Genomic DNA, 17,895 nt, shown 5'->3' with positions numbered 1-17,895 from the left:
CTGTATTTATTCTGTCTTGTAACTTAAATATTAGAATAATGATGTATTAAATATGAAATAAAAATTGGATTAGAAACTGTTATAATGAGAAGGTTTTGAGATCAGTTACCCTGATAACTTCAGAAAGTTGAAGTCAAATTGCTACTGATGTATGTATGATAAACACTGAGGTCATTATTATAGTTCACCTTTAGTAAACAGTCTCAAAAATTAAATTTTACTTATCTTTATAATCAGGAGTCAGGAGACAATCTCTATAGAAATTACTCATCCCTAAATTAAAACAAACCAAGATGACAGTCTGACTTTGTTTCTTCAGATTCCCTTTCAACATTTAATATTAAGTAAAATAATTATTTTAAAAAATCTATTAAAGTTTTTTGAAGAGGAAATATTAAAATATAATTAATAAGAGCATTGTGATTTTTTCAGAAAGCTTTTGCCATAAAATCTGTTTTTTTCCCTTTATTTTCTTGATTGCCTTTATGAGGAAAAGAAAATATCAAAACAGGAAGTATTCCATGTACTCTCAAGTAATCTCTCCTTCTCTATGGATTAATGCAACTGAGTGTTAATAAGTCTTTGACAACTTCTTATTCTCTCTTTAAATCTTAGTATTCTTAGTTCTCTGCATTCTTATTTCCTATACTTATATCTTCTGCTTCTTACATAAAATGTCGTTTCTATTAATCTTTGTGTGACCCTGCTGAGACTACTCAAACTGGAAAACTTTCTTATAAATTTACCATATAGTCTGGTTCTGGTTCTGGTTGGATGTTATGGCCAATGGCTGTGACCTTAATTAGGTGTTCCCTTGAGGGATGATCACTTTTAAAGTAGACATTCAGGTTTTGTTTTTGAAATTCTGATACAATATTATCTAAATTATCAGTCATTTTCATAATTATGGTCAATAGAATTTTTGAAAGGAAAAATCCATTTAATATGGGAGTACAGTGGAAAATGCTTGCTCTCAAGTCTTCTCTACAGAATCAGATCATTTCATTTGCTCTGAATGCCATTAAGTCTTTTAAAAAGTCATATGGATATGAATGCTTTATTTATTTATTTATTTATTTATTTATTTATGCGGTACGCGGGCTTCTCACTGTTGTGGCCTCTCCGGCTGTGGAGCACAGGCTCCGGACACGCAGGCTCAGCGGCCATGGCTCACGGGTCCAGCCGCTCCGCCGCATGTGGGATCTTCCCGGACTGGGGCACGAACCCGTGTCCTCTGCATCGGCAGGCAGACTCTCAACCACTGCACCACCAGGGGAGCCTGAATGCTTTATTTTTATTTGAAATTTATTGTCTTAAAAGTTCAGCTCTAAAGGCAATTCATGTGATGAACTGCAGTACTAGGTTCTGACTCCAAAAACATTTATTACATGTGAATTTTATGTACATAACCTGGGAATTCATATCTCTTTCTAGCAATTTCCCAGAACTTTGTATTGAACTAGCATCCATGAGTATTTCTAGAATTTTTCTAGAATGCATTTGCTATGCTAAAGAAAACTTTTAAACGATATCTTATGAAATTCATCACAGAATGAAGTCCAAATAATTGTCTCTGAAAACTTCTCAGATATTGTTTTTTGCAGTTCGGGAAAAATCTCTCCACAATTCTATAAATATTAAGTTGAAAGCATTACTATAATGGCTAAGAAAGCTTGACATCATCATAATTTGTTGTTCTGCTATTAGAAGACATACTCTAAACATTCTGATCTGAGTGAATTGAGGATTTTGTTCTCAATTCTTTTTCACAAAATTTGGAAAGAACCACTTTGGGCTTATCTATGTACAGTTGTACTCAGTCACTGATTTCTAGATTATGGATAAAAGCAATTAGATCTTGGTTAAAGAGGGATGGCTTTTGCTCTTTGCTTTAAGAGACTAACAAGTATTTCAATAGCTTTTTTTTTTGGCCATGCCACCAGGCTTGTGAGATCTCAGTTCCCTGACCAGGGACTGAACCTGGGCCACAGCTGTGAAAGCCCGTAATCCTAACCACCAGGCCACCAGGGAACTCCCTCAATAGTTTTTTTTACAAATAAATATCAAAATCAAGCATGTTTACCTGGCATAACCTCAGGTATACATCTTATTCTTATAAAAATTATATTGGGTTTGACTCTAGGGTGCCTCAAGCACTAAGTGTCTCTTGGGAGTTCAAAGTTTCATTTATCATTGTTAATAGAATGGCCATTATATATAATTTCAGAAAATGGAATTTAGATACCCGACTTTAAGAAAAGCAACAACAAATGCTTCCAGATCTTATTTTAAAACGATTTTCTATTATCAGAGGGAAAAAGTACTAGACATTTAGTCTTAAAAAAAATGACCTCCATCCTATATTTTATTGAATGCTTATAATTTTTTATTGTCACATGATGAAAGGGTGTAAGTGGGACTGATCTGGCTTACTTAAAAGCAATTGAAATGAAAACAAAAGTCAATAAATACTCACTGCAATTTTTATTTTTACTGTGTCTCTCCTAATGAACATATATTGCTGACATCTTTGATGGAGAAATTGCCTAAAATGCCTGTTCACCTTAGTGATGCTGTGAAAATAAAAGTTGAATTTCATCTAATAAATGTGGATTGTAGTCAATATTCTGATGATCACTCCTGCCTAAAGGTCTGACTCAAGGACTACTGCCAGATGAACAAATAGCAGGGTTTCACTCTTTAAAAATATAGAAAGATGGCTAATATATATAAAACAAATTAGAATAGGAGCTAAAATTCATTGAGTGCTTACTATGTGCCTTGGTGATTTTACATATATTTTCTCAGAAAACAACACAACCTTATTAAAAATAGGCAACTGTCTAGGCTTTGATCATTTGAAACAGGTTTTATGCTTACTTTGTTAGCATTTACCTTAAAACTAGTTTGTTCCAGAGAAGATTAGCCTGTTCTGTGTACAAGGAAACCCAGATCTAATTTCAAATTTCTCCCAATTTTCAGGTAGAATATACTGTTTAAAACATTTTACAGAGCAATTCTGGAAGTTTGTTTTAGTCTTTTGAACACTTTCAATGCAGATATCTATTGGCAACATAAAGTTTCGAACAGTACATCTGCAGCCAGAGAAAACTGAACAGTGCACTGAAGTTTTCAAAAATGTAAAGCTGTAAATTAGAAGCAAGCAATACCACCACAGACAGGTCACAACACTGCATTTACAGAATGCATCACCCACTCACTGTAGTAGGCCCTAAGTCCTACCCCTAAATTTTAATACTTTCGGTTCCATATACGTTGTAACCTTCTCTATAGGTTGCTAAATTCTGGGTATTCTGCGAGGAAGTTGGGTTAAAAGTCTGTGCACTCTTTGCCACCTTCATTCTCTTCGCTTCTGCCCTGGACTTGTAACAGAACTCTATCAAAGCCACCAGCATTGCCAAGCCCAAGCCGCCAACCAGAATGTAGAAGACGCCTGCTACGTTGCTCAGGCTCAAGGCACTCGTCTTGTCCTGGGGGGGATAAAGACACTTGAGTTAACTGTGCAAAGTCACATCCAGAAGATGAAAGAACACATGAAATCCAAACAGCTAATTAAAGTAAATGCTTAATTTAACCTGAAATTATTTAACATGTATAAGTCACTGGTGTAGCTTTATGGATTTAAACATAAAGCTTATAGGTCTTGGCAGAAGTGAAGTTATGATGAGTACCAATAAATTGTGTGTAATTACATTCAATAAAATCTATAACATTTATCATTGCTAAATATACAATGAAAACCACTATACTTAGCCATATATAAGCATAGGCAGAAGTGGGCTTATTATTGTTAAGTTTGAAAATGACATTTTAAAAACCCAATTACATGTGAAGGAAACCTCTTTTGGCTTTCCCTCCATTAAAACATTTTTAATGTTTGATATTTCTTTTGAATAAATTTAACTGCATGCTTCCTACTTAAAGAACTAAGGGACTTTAAGCTAGCAGTTTCACATTTTGTTCATCATGACTTTACCAAATACATGCAAATAATGTGCTAGGGTATATGTTATTTGTTCTTTTAGTCACATCTGTTTAAGAAATCTCCTGGAAAGTGTCAACTTTAACATATTATATACTATTTAGGAATAATTATATATGCAACACATTGGAAACTTTTTAAAAAGGTACTTTAAAAATATACAAATGTTTCCACGGTCAGTTGAGAACTAAATTATTTATGGACAGATTTATAACTATTTTTATTGACTTTAAAATATGATTCCATTTCACTTAAAAATGCTTGATCAGTTAATATTTTAGACATATTATTCTCCAGAGATTTAGAATACATATTATTTCATAATAAATTCAGAAATAGTCTGAAATATGGAAGCATATAATTGCAATTAAAATTGTAACAAGAATTCATAATTTTTCATAAATTGTAAATATATGTTATATAACATTATTTGAATAAGTATTTTGGGTAGACTACCTGAAGGATGCCCCGTGGTCAGCAGTGTGTTTTGTGCAAGCTTAAATAGTTTTATTAGGAGAAGGTTTAATTTTAAAAATTACTATGTACACTGTTCTCTTAGCCATAACATCAACTGATTGGACCAAAAATTTAGGGTAACTTCATTTTAAAAATAATCACTCATTAAGTACTTTTGCTTCTCTAACTTTACATAAGGGCTTGAAATAGCTATTTCATTATTTGGCCAAGCTTTTCTCATTCCACTCTGGTTCAAAGGCAGACAAAAGTGATTAAAACACGGGGAGAAGCCTGAATAGAGATCAGTTAACATTACTTTGTCTCTTTCTTAAATTAACTGAGGTTCTCTTATATATGTAAGTCACTTATTTAATGTCGTAGAATAACCAATAATTTTTTTCTTTCTAAAAGAAGATACAGGAAAAAATAAATGAAGATTTCAAGAATCTTCAACAATGCCTTTCAGGCATTATGTCCTATTAATTTGTGCAGGTGTTTAGATTCACTGATAAATTATTACATTTTTTTCTTTAAATGAAAATATAACTGTTTGTAACACTATTTTCATTTGTACTCAACATGATCAGGCCTATAGGTTTCTGCATTGTTCTAAAAAAAATTCATGAATGAGATCTTAGAAGCTGAAGATATTATTTGTAAACATTGATTTATTAAAATAATTTTGCTAGAACAGAATTGGAAGGCTTACTCTGTTTATCAGAACAAAAATATAATAGGTCATCTTCAAACTAAAGTGGAATGCTTGGCAAAATGGTGACAAAAGACTGAACTCCTGAATAAAATATATTTAATATTTAAAATATTCTTTCTGTAGATGACTGCTGATCAATTCCCCATTTCCTGTTCTGAGAATACATCAGTTCTTGAAATAATACATTTCATGGTCTTTGCCTCCAAAACAAACAAAAACCAAATCCAAAAGCACTATTTTTATTAGTGGTACGTATATTTGAGAATAATATAGGAATTTTATTATTTTATATATTTTTACAGTTAATTTGTTTATTTAAAAGCCTTAATATTGAGGAGCAGTTTGCAATTTTCTGAGAAGCTACTCCCTTTGGCTTAAATCTATGACATTAGCTTCTAGTTTAGGCAGTGTATAGAGAAACATTTAGTTTTTACTGTTTCCATATACTCTTGACAATTGCTCCCATTTACTGCTTTGTGAGCACAAGAGGAGGCCCCGAACTGCAGCGACTGACCTTGCTTCCAGAGTCCTTGGGTCCACATTCACCTTTATCGTACCACCATTTGTTTTTCAGCTTGTCTAAGACGCCTGCCTCACTGAGTTTCAAAACGGCAAGGTTTACAGGAGTTCTTCACGTGGAAAATAACATAAATAACATTATATATGTTATTTTATGTTATTCAAGTAAAACTACATTAGAATCGCATGGCAAAGTGACAGAGCAGAGGCCACAGTAGGTGTTATGTCTTGTACTGTAGGCCCAGGTTTCAAATCAGACATAAAACTGGGGCCTGCTCCATCGCTTTAGGTAACAGGCACATACTGCTAGGGACGATTTTTAAATAAAATGTATGCAATTACTGTGAATCCAAAACTATTAGCCTGGATTGGGTTTCTTGAGCATTTTCAGTTTTCCCACCATAAACGTGGAGTCATTCAAAGTCCAGAAGCTCCTTTTTTTCTTTCAAAATTAATGGAAGTGGCTATAGGTTGACAGGCTTAAAATAGAAGCTAGGTAGGACTGGTTTCATTTCTTGCCGGCATTATGATTCAGCTAGTGGAATTTTACTCTATGCCTTAAATGTATGGCTACAGTATCCATCATTAAATTGACTCCTTTGCCACTCTCATCCAAGACCTAATTGAAAGAGGAAGGTGAGTCAGGTGTTACTGACAAAGGGCCACCTCATGCAGAGGAAAGTCCTTATAAGACAAATATGTAAATCATTAGTTTAAAGTATAAGCCCATGCTGATATTTTCCTTCTGAATTGCAGTATTTAACTTAAATAATATCACCAGAAATAATTTTCATCTATCTTGAGTCTACCATATGAATATATTCTAAGTATAAAGTGCAGTAATTATAATATATTCTATAAATTCTTAGAACAAATACATGATAGGTTAGGGGTAACCAAGATTTTTATAAACAGACAAACTCCTCATACTATAAAATTCCATTTTTCTTTTCTACTGTCTTTGAGTCCTTCAATACTAAATATTATACAAGGAGTCTCAGAGAGGAAAGTTTCACTTGTCAGTCAGTGTCAGTGTTCTGAGGAACCTAAGAATTCTTCTGGCTTTCATTCCCATGTTAACCTCTGTGTGTGTAGAATAAAGCCTAAAAAGATGGATGGGAAGCAGTAACGCCTAGGATCTTCTGTTGTTACTGTTTTTGTGGTTGTTTGGTTTTCGTTTCTTTTTGCTTTTACATTCGGAGAGAGACTCCTTGCATTCCTCTTGACATTTTTAAGGCTGCCACAATCATTTTGTCTGGCTGTATCTCCTAATGCTTCACTTCTTCTAGGAAATATTGAGTGCATTTGGAGAAACACAGCATACATTTATTTGGTTACCAAGGGATTAATTCTATGAACCTATCTACACAACTAGGTAATGCATTAATAATTATGGTGATGATGATTCCTAACATTTACTGAGCACTCACTATGTACCAGGGACTATTAAAAATATTTTACATGTTTAGTTACTATTATCACCTGTATTTTACAAATGAGGAAACCAAAGCACAGAGAGGTTAACTCATCTAGTCAGCTAGGAAGTACCTGAACCAGGGTTTGTAATGGTCTGTGTAATTGAAAATATTAACAACAGAAGACATAGGAAATAGGGGTTTCTGGTTAATTGAGTTTTCTGATTAACAGTTAAACTAAAATCCATTTTTTTTTGGTACTGTTTTTCTGAAAAAAGTTTCTAAAATATAAGTTTTTGTTTATCTGGTTTCTGAATTCAATTAAATTTTTGTATCAATGTCAAAGATCTTACAAGGTTAATTGTTCAATTTAAGCATATGCACTTGCCACATTCATAAAATATTATATTGTTTTTTGGATTAAAATCTAATGTCAGCATGATTTAATGCTTTGTACTAAAAACCTGAGTTTGGGTGTGGGGTGAGGATTATGGTTAATTGGGGTCCTTGGTTAGCCCCAGTTAATCTAGATTTTACTGTCTATAACCTCCCCACCCCCACATTACATCCCCCACTTCCATTTATGAAATGATTGTTACAAAACTACACCTGAGGGTTGGTTGGTGAACTGTGAACTCCTTGAGAATAGAAGCCACATCTCATTCATCTTTGTAAAATATTTACAAGGATATCTGACTCAGGGTAGGGGCTCTGTAAAATTATTACATTTAAATTATTCTGAATCCAGAACAAGCATTTTTGTTTAACTGATACTAAGGGTTTTTAGGTCCCCAGGCTAGCTCACCAAAGCCTTTTTAACGCACGTGTAAAGTACCTTATATTAGTCTATATTGTACTTCTTGCATGGGTTGTGCGGGGAGGAGGAGGACTTAATGCTGAAAAGAGAAGGAAAATGAAAGCAGTTTCCTTAAAGTTTCTTATAGATGGGACAGCTATTTTGAATCCAAAAATATGGATTAAATCAGCGGTCCCCAACCATTTTGGCACCAGGGAACAGTTTCATGGAAGACAATTTTTCCAAGGGGTCGGGGGAGGGATGGTTCAGGTGGTAATGCTGGGGAGTGGCAGATGCAGCTTATCACTCGCCCAATGCTCACCTCCTGCTGTGTGGCCTGGTTCCTAAGAGGTTGCAGACAGGGTTGGGGACCGCTGGATTAAATGAAGACTGCCTTTGACTTATCTCTCTTCCTTCTTAAGGACCATTTCTCCTACCTGCTTCATTTTCCCCTTGCCTCTTTGTCCATTCTGCTATTCACTCCAGTAGTCTGGTTTTATAGGATAAGATTAGATTGGAATTTTGAATAATAGATATTTATTAACAACCAAGCTTAATGGTCAACTGGTGGAATGTCAGGCACTGAGCAAGAAATTCATTACTAGGAGAGTCCTTCTCCAAGGGTTAGCTTCCCTTACTGGTCTTTGTTTACAACATTTTTTCTTGCTTATGAATGCATATGTTCCATAATAATCCCTTTATTATTGCATTGGTTTCCATGGCTGGGGAGAAGGCCATTTGCAAGTATAACATATTTTAAAGTCAGGAATGGACTGTATTCTTCAAAATGCCAAATTAAAAACTGGGTATTGTGAGATTTACTATAATTCCTAAAGAACTCATTATTTGGTAACAACATTTACAAAATGACTTAAATATGAATATCCACATCCGAGTATGCCTATTTTTATATATATAAGAGGAGAATAAAGTATAAAACAAACAGAAAAAAATCAATAATTTTGTAGATATTATTAGCATTATGGGTCATTGATGATTGCAAGTATTGCCAAAATTTCCAACTAGAACCTGGATTAAACAACTCACATAAAAATTGGCATAAAATTCTGTGTATCATTTGTGCTCAGACTAAATCATATCAGATTAATCAAAGGGGATATGAGTTTTAGACTTTGCAATGAAACTTTTAAATTGGTTCATTGCCAATTAGTAAATTTCTCTTATTCACAAGAATGAGTATGAATTTCTTATGACCATAAAAAAGGCCACAGCACAATAACATTCAAAGGAGTAATTTTTCAAACAAATTCATCCCCTCTCAAATCATGCCTTTCCACTTTATTTCATTTAACATACCAGACCTTTTCCCTTATTTCTTCTGTGGAGCCTCTGGCCTAGGGCTGCCTTGGTCATGCTCTGGGAATGGCTATCAGTTGAGTGGGGAGGCTAATTATTTTGTGAACTGGAAGCTGCCACTGTGACTCCAAATAATTCAGTTGTTGATTATATTAAATCAATCAATCAACAGTGGGTATTTCTTCTTTTACCCATAGATATTGGTGCATAGCCCAGGTAAAACAGAACTTTAATAATGTGCTGCTGTATGGAAGGCTGGAGATGTCTTTCCTTGTTATAATCCTGTAAATGACAGGTGGGTCAATTAGCCCCTCATTGGAACATATTCATGTGTGGTACAGCTTTCCATGCTTTCCCCCCTTTGCCAGATGAATCACTGTTAGGAAAGTTAATTTTTTCCTACTAAGATTCTTTATGTCAAGATCACACCAGATGATTTGTATACTTGTGCTGAGATCACTGAGTGTGCATTTCACACAATGTGCCTTGTAGATAAACTGGCAGTATTTAATTTTCTCTTCTGCTTTGGCTTTATACTTAGCAAAGGCTTAAGAGCCAGCCTCTTCCTCCAATTCAGCACTTTTCCTCCTTTCACCTCTTTTGATAAAGATCAGGCCAAATGGAAGGGGTAAGTTTAAAAAGAAAATCAGTCACCCAAAGGAGCTACAGAACAAAAATTTAAAAGCAGCAACTATCTCCTGGTAATTTACTTTGATTCTAAGTTAGGTCAGGCCATTTAAAATGCCACCTTTTAAAATAAATGCAGAGTAGGGTATTATTATTATTACCTATTCTATTGGTGATAAATATTATATCAATATACAACCGACTAGAAATATTTTTCTAGTGTGAAAACAAAATTCCTGAGGGAAAATAGAACATACTGTAATTATATATGTAATTAACATACATTTTATGTTAATTTTTATAACATTTTAGAAAATGACTCAAAATATGAAATAACATTTTAGAATGTCATCTTATAGTTCATGTTTGGTGAAAGTAACAGGTGAAAGTACAGGAATAAGCAGTTTGATTTTTGAAAACTACAAGGTTATCTTCATATATTTATTTGGTGTCCATTATGTACCAATGTTGGATGCAAACAGATTAAAATTCAATTGAGTTGTCCAATCCCTTATTTAAGTAAAGTAAAATGACTTTTGTTACATAGATTTTTCCATTATGTGTACATTTCTGCTTCTGCTTGCTTATTTTTCTCTGGAAAGAGTCTAAGAGTCTTTAATATACACTAAAACAGGAATTCATTATTCATTTTTTGTGGAAAATTTTATCTGTTAAGCAATATTATACTTTGTTTATATTTGTGATAAAAATAAAAATTTGCAAACAAAGTTTTTCTAATTGAATAGAATATCTTCAGTTTTGTTTTCTCTGGTCTTATTAGAGTACATTTTCTTACATTTCTAATTTGCATAGAGGAGTAGATTATTAGTGTAAATGAGCAATTTTCTATTTATGTGTGTATATTATTTACGTATTCATATTTTTATGGAAATGATCAGAACATTCTAGGTAAGTTGGGGCTCCAAAATATAAAAGAGTTAATACTTCTGAAGAAAACATACGGTTGCTGTCTTGAATGGAGGTGTCTTAAAGGGGAACCATCTCAGAAGAATCCCTGATGACTCTCTCTAGCTTTTCTCTGCTTTTTTTCTCCAGGGACTCAGATTCTCCCTCAGGATAGGAGATGGATGATCAGAATTGGGTCCACACAATTCTGTGTCTCCTCCTTTTTCATGCCTCCTTCTGCGGCCAGAATATTCATTTTGCAAAGTTTATTTTTTCTTCTCCTGCAACAGGGCTGTCTATAAGATGGAAATATACAAGTAAGCTGAATTTGAAAGGCTTTTCAGATCAGGATCCAGGGGGAAGTTACCAGCACTGGAAGAGGTTGAGGTTTGCAGCCTCCTTGACAGATATACCCTTTTTAAACAGAGCATAATTCTCTGGGTTTGGTGGCCAGGCAAGTGAGAGAATTTGTAGCCCAACCAAGAACCTGAAGATGAGCAGGACTACTTGTTTTGGGCAATTCTCTAGAATTTAAAATAAAGAGTGTATATTTAAAATTTTTCAATGTTCTTACATACCAGATGAAGATATGTAAGGAAAGAAAATTCAGTCAGAATATTCCCATCACTGGATTGGTTTTCTTTATGTCTATCCACAGTGAAGAAGAGTTCTGGAACACTAGTTAATAACTTCTGCTTAGAAATAAAAGCAAAACATTATTTTATGAAGCTGGAAATAAGACAGGGATGCAGTAAAGATAAAACTGAGTTGGTCTTATTTTTGTAGCCGGATATTTCTTTAGTTTGGCCCATTATGGAAGGCAAAAACTGTCTAGTTCATATGATTACCTTTGATTTGTTATATAACTTGCTATTTAATGGAAGCCTGAGAGTTTTAAGTGGAGAAATGTCTTTCTGGTAGGTACCTGATTTAGTGGAGTCAGATTATTGTTATTACTTAAAAACATTTCGTGGCAGCTCTTTTCGTGAGGAAAACAAGACAGACTGAACTTCTCTGTTCTCTCTCCTCTTCGCTAATTGCTCTTTCAAAAGCCTGCTTTCCAAAACGGAGGTTCCTAGGACTATGTCTGATCCATAACTTCTTCAGAGCCAGAGATTTTCAGTGACTATTTTAGTTAGGTTTGTTAGTGTGTCCCCAAATTGATATTGTTTGCAAATATTTTTGCTTTGACAGTAATTGCATACTTAAGTTTGTGAAGGGACTTGACTAGCAACTTCAGTGGTATTAGTAGGTCTAAATTATGTCTCCCAGCAGATGCACCTATTACTTTACATACTGTTTACCCGCTTTTGGTGACATTGAGGCTAACCTTGGAGTCACCTCCCCCGCTGCCACATTCTCCTTTGTCGTACCACCATTTGTTTTTCAATTTGTCCAAGAGGCCTTGTTCATTCAGTTTTAAAACTGCGAGGTTAACAGCATTTCTTGAAACGATAAAACATATTTTGTAAGAAACTGCACAGCTGTTAAGATGTTAGAAGGAATGAGGATTTAAGCTCTTTTATAAGCTTCTCCCAGACGCTAAATAAACCTCTCATTTTGTCATCCTGCAGCCCCTTCCACCAGGCAATTGTAGTTTCCTTCAAAGTGTATTAAACCTGTAGCATTTGGTGTTGTTCACTTTCACAGTTCATTTCTTGTCAAGTAACTGACATCAACATCAACCAATTACATGGATTTTTTTTTTTTTTTGCAAAACAGTAATAAACTTGAATTTACTAGTAATTGACAAAGAATTGTGTCTTGAATTCCTTTACCTCTAAGAATGTCAACCACCGGTAAGAGACAAATGAAAATTCATTCCCAGAAGGAAAAACATAATTGCGTAAACAAATCAGCAAATCAGCCACTAATTTTTGTGTACAGATTTTCTGACAACAAAGAGTATGGCTTAATTATTATTCCTTTTATTATTTGTGTTGGTTCAGTTTCCTGGGCTGGAAGTCATAGAATAGTCAAGAGAAATGTAGTAGAAGCTCTCAGGGAGCTTATATTTGAATTTCGTGTTGATTCTTAAAGTCACTAGATGCTATTTAGAAACCAGGATCATATATCCAATTTGACTGTTTAAATTATGTAATTAAACCACAGGAAGTCATGCTGCATTTGATATGGACTTTGCAAACAAACACTAGATTAGATTTCCTCCATGTTTATCTCTTTAGGGGAATAAGGGTAGCACATTCTAATTATTCTCTAAAAGGATTAAAAAAATGTGTCATGGGTTTTGCCTCCCATAAAACAAAGCAACCTCATGTTAATGAGTAGCATTTGAACATTGATTTGCAAGTGAAATATCATTTAGTTGATTAATAAAAATGTCACATTTCACCACAAATCAGCCTATTAATGTATTTATTCTTTTAAAATGTTTTTGTAATATTTCAGGTAAATGATGTGCATTTTCCAGTGTTGTAATGGTCTGATCCACTTGGAGAGTAAACATTTCCCATGAGTAAACCACACACTTTGAGAGGATTAACACTTTTTTTTTTTTTTTTTTTTTTTTTTTGCGGTACGCGGGCCTCTCACTGTTGCGGCCTCTCCCGTTCCGGAGCACAGGCTCCGGACGCTCAGGCTCAGCGGCCACGGCTCACGGGCCCAGCTGCTCCGCGGCATGTGGGATCTTCCCGGACCGGGGCACGAATCCGTGTCCCCTGCATCAGCAGGCAGACTCTCAACCACTGCGCCACCAGGGAAGCGCAGGATTAACACTTTTTAAAAGTTAGACTACCATTTATTAAATGCTAAGTAAATAATTAGCTGTCCCCACATTTCCAAGTGAGTCCCATGTTAGTGGTGTAAAATAATTAATATACTTCCTGAAGTGAACAATACCAAGTTGTCAGTTTAATCACCAAAAGGACCAGACTGAAATCTAGGGATGAACGAATATTCAGTGAAGCTAGAGTCATCTATTTTTTTAAAATGCTGTTGGGAGAAAAGGGTTGTTTTAATTTATTTTACGTCCATAAGAAGCTAAATATATTTGTCTTTCAATGAAGTGAAGCTAACAACTAAAGTTTTCTATTTTGGAGAAAATTAGTTTTATAATCCACTTTAGTCTTAAACATTTCTATTAGATTTTTTTCCAATAAAGTGGTATCCCAATTATTTTATATGTTGGTTTAGACCATTCCTTTGATAAAACTAAAATCATTTCATGAGAGGGTTATTTAACATGGTTACTAGCCATCTAGTATATCTAAAGACAGTTTCTAAAGATAAACATATCTAAAGACAGTTTCACAGCACAATAGAAAACAAAAAAGCAAAATTAAAAAATGGATAAGGAAAAAAAGCTTTATGTTGAGAAAACTGTTTGGAATAAAGCTTTCTACAAAGTTATTCTAAGACATTGTCTTTCTAACAACATCTAATAGGCCATGTAAAAACAGTTCAGTTTCACACTGCTATCCTTATATATGTGTGTGTATGTATCTATATTTGGTTAATATAATATACTTGACCCGTAGGTAAGTCACCGCCCAGTTCACAATCCACATTTTCCTGTGGTCCTTCAATAGAATTCACATAATACTATCACATGTAAAATTTACTTTTACTTAATGAAGTAAAATTTTACTTTTCTTAAATGAAGGCACTTTGTAATTAATATTTAGAGACAGTCTTTAGGATTTCAAAATTTCTTTGGCAATTAAAAGTGCCTGCTATTTTCTACAATTGTCTGACTAAAGATGTAATTTCTCTATGTAATCAGTTTAAGTCTAAAGGCATCCTTAGATTGCTATTTAAAATGCAGCATAAACCACATCTGTAAGGACTATTTGAACATCTGTTCTATTTTATAGAATGCATCACTTTTACATGTTATTAATAAGAATCATCAACTGACTTTTAAAATATACATAAAGTTACTTTACTCAGTTTTCTAGACTAGTTTAAAAAGTATTTTTTATCCAGGCAAAAAGAAAAAGGAACCCTGAAGGAATAATTACAAGCAAGCTTAAGGAAGTCATAAGGAGTCAGGTAAATAAGGCACATAGACAGCAGATCCTTGCTGCAGCACATTTTACTATTACTTTGGAATCCCCTTCATACATTTCAGACATAGATTTTGAAATCTATGTCAGAAACTCATATTGATGATAAGGATATTCTTGTCCTGATTAAGCACAGAGAAGCCATAATAGTAATCTGCCAAGCAGATAAAAGAAAGAAGAAAAATATTGTGGGCTATTTTTTACATTAATTATTCCTTTCATTCTATTAAATGCAGCTTTTACAGAATAAACTCAATCGAAATGGATTGCTTTCATTTAAAAATGGAAAGAGAGGAAGAAACAACAATAAGTGATCATATTTTTGCTGGAAGTGTAAATAAACCACATATGAGAGCCCAGGTATGTTGACAGTGACCTTTTATAGACTGCAATAGGACCCAGGTAACATACTTATTTGCCTTTTCCTTTTATAACTTAGGGGAATCCTAGGTAAGAAAAACCCCACTCCAAATAGCTTTTTTCATAGTGGTGAGGTGATGGAGAACTTAATTCAGGCCTGGAACAAAAATGCTCACCTGGACAAATTCCAGGACCTCTGGAAAAAATTCCAGGAGTTTTTACTCCTGCAATCATTCAGTTGAGTTTGAGACTATGAAAATCCATCTCTCCTTGCCCTAGCATCTGGGACCCATTTTTGTTAACTAAACAAAAGCTTTAGAATGGAAATTAACAGACCTAAACTTTTTCCATTTATTAATTTTGGGTAAATTAGTGCAAATTAAGATTTTCTTGTTGAAACCATGCTTAATTTAAGCTAAGATATTTATCTCTTACTCTCTACATTTCCGTAAATAATTTATCATTAAATTCTATAGATTTAGATATGCTTTTATGTTTACTTTATGCCTCACTCATTGTATTTACTTCTAGAGCATAATTCTTATAGTATAATTTTTTCTGTTGGTGAGATATTAAAGTTTACATCTGATGAAATGTTTACCTATATAAACAGAGAAATTTTTAAAAGTTTGTTTAGTAAAGTATTCTTATGATTTCCTGGATTTGAGAATATTATTGTAAAGGACTGATATACAAGCCTTAGACTTAGTCATTGTTTGCACACAAGATATTCAGGGTATATATAATTTGTAGAATAAATAGTTTCCAATATTATATTTAGTCTGGTTAAAACAAATTCAATTACATTTCACTTAGTAGGTTGAACACTTCATTATTGTCCCTGATATCAATAATATATGGACCTAATGGATTTTATTTGTCTAAACTACTGTGTAATTTTGCTAATGCTTTATTATCCTTATAAAAAAGGATCCATTAATTATATACACATGAGAAAGTCTCTTTAGTTTTAGGCCTGTACTCTTTTAACTTGAGTGTTCTCTTCATACTAAACTCTCTATAAAATTTAAAGATCAGGTGTTAAAATGTCCAGAATATTTACCTGAATGATGCTAGAAAGTTTTTTTGTAGTCCTGATACATTTTAATATATTTTTTAAAAACTGAAAAATTATGTGAATCAACATGCAATTGTGTAAAACACATAAGAAAATCCTTTAAAACCTGCAAAGGATATTGGTAGATAATTTATGCAGGAAGAAGTACAAAATCATATAAAAATAATTCAACTTTACTTGGAATTAAACTAATGTGAATTAAAGAAATGCAAATTCTTTTTTTGCTATTCATATTGGCAAAGATAAAAGTAAGGATAATATTCAATACAGTCAAGGATTTAATGTCCTAATACACTGAAAATAGAATTTAAACCAGGAAAGAAAATAATATGGTTTTGTACAACAAAAACTTAAAAACAATTCTTACCCTTGAAAATTATTGACAATATTGAAAATTATTGATAATAATTCCTCTATGAGGAATCAATCCTAAGAAATTAATCAGTGATGTTGACAGAGTAACATAATAAATGTTATAGTATATTTATATAGCAAAAAGCTGAAAGCAATTTATATGCCCAACAGAAAGGGAGAAGTAAGTAGACTTTAGTGTACAGCAGTGGTTTTCAAGCTTGATCTGAGTGTCAGAACCACTTATTACAAATACAGATGCTCAGGGCTAAACTTGCTGTATCAGAATCTTCTGCTGTATCAGAATTAGGGCAGTGTATCTACATTTTCGCAAAGTTCTTGAGGTGTTAGTATTGGTAAGCACCAATAATCTATATGACTGAATGTTTAACAATCATTACGTGATTTTAATGACCAGGGAAATGCTTAATGTTGAGTGAAAAAAAAGAAAAAAATTTGTATATTCATTGTGATCTTCATTTGAGAAAAACATATATAATGTTTATATGTATATATATATATATATATATATATATATATTAAAATGTTAATGTAAAAAAACTGGTAAGAAATACAACAAATAGCTATCTGTAGGTAGTGGGATTATGATTGATTTGGACTGCATATTGTTCTTTATGCTTCCGCACTCACCCCAAATTTTCTGCAATGAAAAGTGACACTTTAATAATCAGTAAAGAACAAACAAAAACACTCTCTTAATTATTTTATAATATAATGCCTAATAGAATTATTTCATGAAAATCAAAATATATATTCTATTTTGGATCAAGAAAAATTGAGGAAGAATTAGAATTTAGAAGTTATTCTTAAGGATCTCAGAAAAAACATTCATTGTTCTGATAATGTGGTTTGCTTTGGTTCACTTTGTTTTGTGTCTCTAGTCACAGGCTGAATGGAGAAAATGTGATGCATTTGGCTTCTACAAATGTTCTACCTTATTTGAGGGGAACAGGTCAGGAAGAGAGGTATGCGTCTACCCATCAGATAGTATCGGCAGGTGGTTAATGAAACTCTCAGTGGCCTAGAGAGAAGCCTTGCTGTTTCACATGAACTTACATAGACAAGGAGAGTTTTTTCCCTTAGGCCGGATTAAATGAATGTGATTGTGAATAAACTTGAGTCCTGCTACGTGGGTGATTAAAAAAATATAAATATAGCTCTGTTTTTAGAAAAAGAGATTCCATGGCTGGCAGCTTTGTTCTTTTCCAAGCAAGTATTAAACACTCTAAGAAAAAAGTCTTTTTCAATGTTTTGCAGTAATTTTTAAAAAGGCAATTAAAACAAATCTTCCATCATATAACATATTCAC

At 33.4% G+C, this 17,895-nt stretch overlaps 1 protein-coding gene across 2 annotated transcripts in view; it reads right to left on the bottom strand.

Annotated features, from left to right (window-relative positions):
• The window catches only part of GRIA4 (glutamate ionotropic receptor AMPA type subunit 4), a gene marked incomplete at its 3' end in the record, with an annotated part of 508,329 nt that overhangs the window by 1,305 nt on the left and 489,129 nt on the right, over positions 1-17,895 (bottom strand). The window contains exons 14-15 of one of the 2 annotated variants that reach the window (XM_079928097.1): positions 12,082-12,196; positions 3,357-3,491 (exon numbers count right to left, since the gene is read on the bottom strand). In XM_079928097.1, the coding sequence (XP_079784223.1) occupies positions 3,357-3,491; positions 12,082-12,196 (250 nt within the window). Of the gene's footprint in view, positions 1-3,356; positions 3,492-5,685; positions 5,801-12,081; positions 12,197-17,895 lie in introns of both variants that reach the window. The other variant, XM_079928096.1, reaches the window with a different exon arrangement.

Source organism: Stenella coeruleoalba, assembly GCF_951394435.1.
Source record: "Stenella coeruleoalba genome assembly, chromosome: 8".
Classification (NCBI taxonomy): Eukaryota; Metazoa; Chordata; class Mammalia; order Artiodactyla; family Delphinidae; genus Stenella; species Stenella coeruleoalba.
The sequence above is the reverse complement of the archived record's forward strand: the minus strand, read 5'-3'. Positions and strand labels throughout refer to the sequence as shown.